Here is a 3,439-nt window from a genome sequence, read left to right on the forward strand (position 1 = left end):
CTTGCTTAAAACTATGATTATGATTAGATGCCATAAAAGATAAGCGGAGGAGCTGGAATATACGGATCTAGCGTGTTTGATTCGAACCGTAATGCTTAGAAGATCCCGATAGAACTGAGTTGACACAGTGAATGGACACTGGTTTCAGTTAAGTAGTTAGTTATTGAAAACGAAAGATCGCGCCATAAACGAGTTGTGTATGTGAGGGTATTTTCGTCCTTTTCACTTAAAAAGGCAACCGCCAACGAGAAGATGAAACGAGTTCTAAACTCGAAGGAAGAGCATAAAGCTCTAATTGCTTCAGTTGCGTTTTGATTTCGTCTGATTTTTTTATCGCTGTTGAAGAATGCGAGAGATAGCCAATCAACTCAAGATAATCATTCTTGTGTTCTTGTCGCCGGCGACGTCAAATTTGCCGTTAAACTAGCCATCGTTTGAAACTTGAGTAGCATTCAAGGTAGTTCCCGATGCTTTCCTTTTGCTTTCTGTGTAGATAATTCATAAATTTCAGTTTATCGGCATGAGGTTTTCCCTGTGTTCACTTCTGTCTTCTAATTGTTGGTTTCGTTTTTGGTAATTTGGTCAAAATTAATCTGAGTCTGTTCACGGTGGTGGTAAGGATTGTAAGTCTGGAAGAATTGGAGTTTATTTTGGCTCCATAGAAATCAAGATTGGTTATGACCAAATCAGAAGTTGAATTGTAGGGCTTTTAAGCGTCCCACGTATCAGAAACTGGTCTTTGTTTTTCCTTAGAGTTGTGATCTTAATACCGTTTCTTTTACTCACTAATTGTTAGGTCTCTCTCTCTTTCTCACCTTTGAAGCTTGGAGTTCAACTATCAGTGGTTTCTGGTGCAGTTGAGATTTTGTGAAGGCGAAGTAAGTGGCCTTTAAAGTTTCTTCCCCCCCCCCCCCCCAATTCTCCGAGTGCTGATGTGATTATCTGATCTTCCTATGAATTCTACTAAAAAGTATATACAGGTTTGGCATATTTGATCATTTCTGAGTCCTTGGTATTCCTTCTTCTTCTTCTTCTTTGTTTTCTTGGGTTGTCTTTAATCATTATGGATCTGCACTCAGTCGTATTAGTAGAAACTAAATATTTATGATGAACACCTTTGATCTCCCATCTCTATTTGATTTTTATATGTTAATCTGATTTCTTTTGAATTTTCATTCTTGTTCAATCTTCATTCATTACGTAGGGACCAGAAAATGAACCCAAAAATTGTAGCTCTGAGACAACATTGAATAACATTAACTCTAGCAAGATTTGAATTCTTGATTAATCAAGAGCAAATTGAAAACAAGCATCAGATTTTTGTGCTTTCAGATTTCTATTTTCACTCTCTTTGTAACAAACTCACCTACGGCCCTTACCAGGATTCTTGGAGATAGATTGAGTCTGTTCACAGATTCTGGTTACTATTAATTCTTGATGTGTTAATGGGACAATCTCATTTCTTTCTGCGAGTTTTCCTGCTTGTCCATTGTGGTATTCAGTTGCTTGTTAACAGAACAAATAGCACAATGTCGTGCGACAATATCTTGATTTTGCTTTTATCTCTGACTCTGGGAGTGTTCCTGTGTAGGTTATGGCCAGTCAGGAATCAGTTGGTAGTTCCTGCGACAATAATGTAGTTCTTACATTTAGAAGGCCTCGGATTTTATTAGCTGCAAGTGAAAGCATAGATGCGCATGCAATGAATTTTCAGGTTTTATCGGATTCTGTCTCTCAATGGGCAGACATTACAATGGTCGTCACCAAGACAATTTTACCATCAATTCCTGAAATTTTTCCTGTTTTCGTTGATGACACTCAATGGCTCATTTCGGTGAAACTAGAAGTCAACATGCTTAGTAATGTGCTTCGTGATTGGGCTGATATCATGGTTATCGCACCCCTGTCAGCCGATACACTTGGCAAGGTACATATTTTCTAATTAGTAGACTACTGTTCACTGGGTTCTTGATTTGTGGTAAACTAGTGAAATAATTCAGGGAGCTATAAAATTTAGCATTTTTGGGTGTTCTCTGGTCTTGTTCATTTATGCTTCTTAACGAATAAAAGCCTAACTGTTTTCGTGTGAGCTGTTTTCCCTGCATACTTGAGATTTTCTTCATTGGAAACTCAACTGCTAAATTTGGTTAATGCAATTGGAAATGATCTTCATGTCAAGTTTACTTGAGCTGAGTCTAAACCTGATTATAGACTTCAACTCCCTTCCCGATTTGAGTTGCATTTGGGTGGTCAGGATATAACTTGCACAACTCTTTTAATGTTTACAGTACCATTTATGTTTAGTTCAGTTCCTCTTGACCTAGAGGTTGTATAAATCATTAATATAGTTCAGATCTAATTGTTTCTGGATGAGTTTTTCACAGGTTGTTAAATACTCTTGAAAAATCTTGTTTCTATCATTCTTTTTAGGCTATTTTTGGTATCAATTATCATTTTCAATTATGAAAAATTTTCATTATTTTAAATTGTTTGGCATCTATTATAGTTTTGGTAATAGACTTTTTGTCTATTATGGATTATAATGAAAATTTAATTCTCTTCATTTATGCAAAGGTTTACTAGTTAAGATGATGTTAAAATAGTCAATACACATTCTTTTATAAAAAAATCATATATTTTTTCTGTTTCCTCTTTTTTCACTTGCTCACTATCATTTTCTAATAAATTTTTATTTTGACATTCTAAACTTATTTTTCATTCTATATTTTATTTTTGACAAAATTCACCAAACCATTTTTCTTTCTTGACCAATAATGAATTCTTGTACGCATTTCATTTAAATAGACATAATAGAGAATGAGAATTGATACAAAAAAGAGCCTTAGCAAGTCTTTGTGTTCTGTTTTTTTATGTAATGTACACTGCTCAATCTCATGTTGGTTCTCCTCTGTATTCTGATAGATTGCAACGGGCTTAAGTGATAACCTCTTGACATCCATTGTTGGAGCCTGGGACTTTAGAAATAAGCCGCTTATCGTTGCACCATCAATGAATCACTCCAAGTGGTGCAATCCTTCCACACTAGAGCATGTTGAGATGATCAAGAGGCGTGGTGTTCATCTGATTCCTCCAACGATCCCTGATGCTTCTGTGTATAGAGGCGCTGATGTAATGACAGAGCTTTCTACCATCGGTGGTGTGTTGCTAGACTGTTTGGTTTCAACTGGTTGGAAAATATTAAGGTCTGCATTATAAGCATAGCCTAGTGGCTGTTGTAACAATTTACACACATGGGTGGAAATTAAAGTTGGCATCTCACTGTTTCAGTCCTGGAATCGTTTGATTTGACCCAGTTTGCACGACTGAAATTTTATGAACGATTCCCTAGAATGAAATACACATTCATAAATTGTAAACTGAGACAGATTTATACATATATCCACATTGTTGAATTTATTTAGGGTTCCGCAAGTCATGA

At 36.0% G+C, this 3,439-nt stretch overlaps 1 protein-coding gene across 1 annotated transcript; it reads left to right on the forward strand.

Annotated features, from left to right (window-relative positions):
• Positions 1-1,702: 1,702 nt before the first annotated feature.
• On the forward strand, positions 1,703-3,216 carry LOC148999183 (phosphopantothenoylcysteine decarboxylase-like). Its single transcript, XM_089141397.1, has 2 exons — positions 1,703-1,927; positions 2,923-3,216. The coding sequence occupies exons 1-2, from the start codon at positions 1,703-1,705 to the stop codon at positions 3,214-3,216; spliced, it is 519 nt and encodes a 172-aa protein (XP_088997523.1).
• Positions 3,217-3,439: the final 223 nt, after the last annotated feature.

This window comes from Hakea prostrata, unplaced genomic scaffold (genome assembly GCF_041222555.1).
Source record: "Hakea prostrata isolate BN-2017 unplaced genomic scaffold, UWA_Hpros_2 contig_28, whole genome shotgun sequence".
Classification (NCBI taxonomy): Eukaryota; Viridiplantae; Streptophyta; class Magnoliopsida; order Proteales; family Proteaceae; genus Hakea; species Hakea prostrata.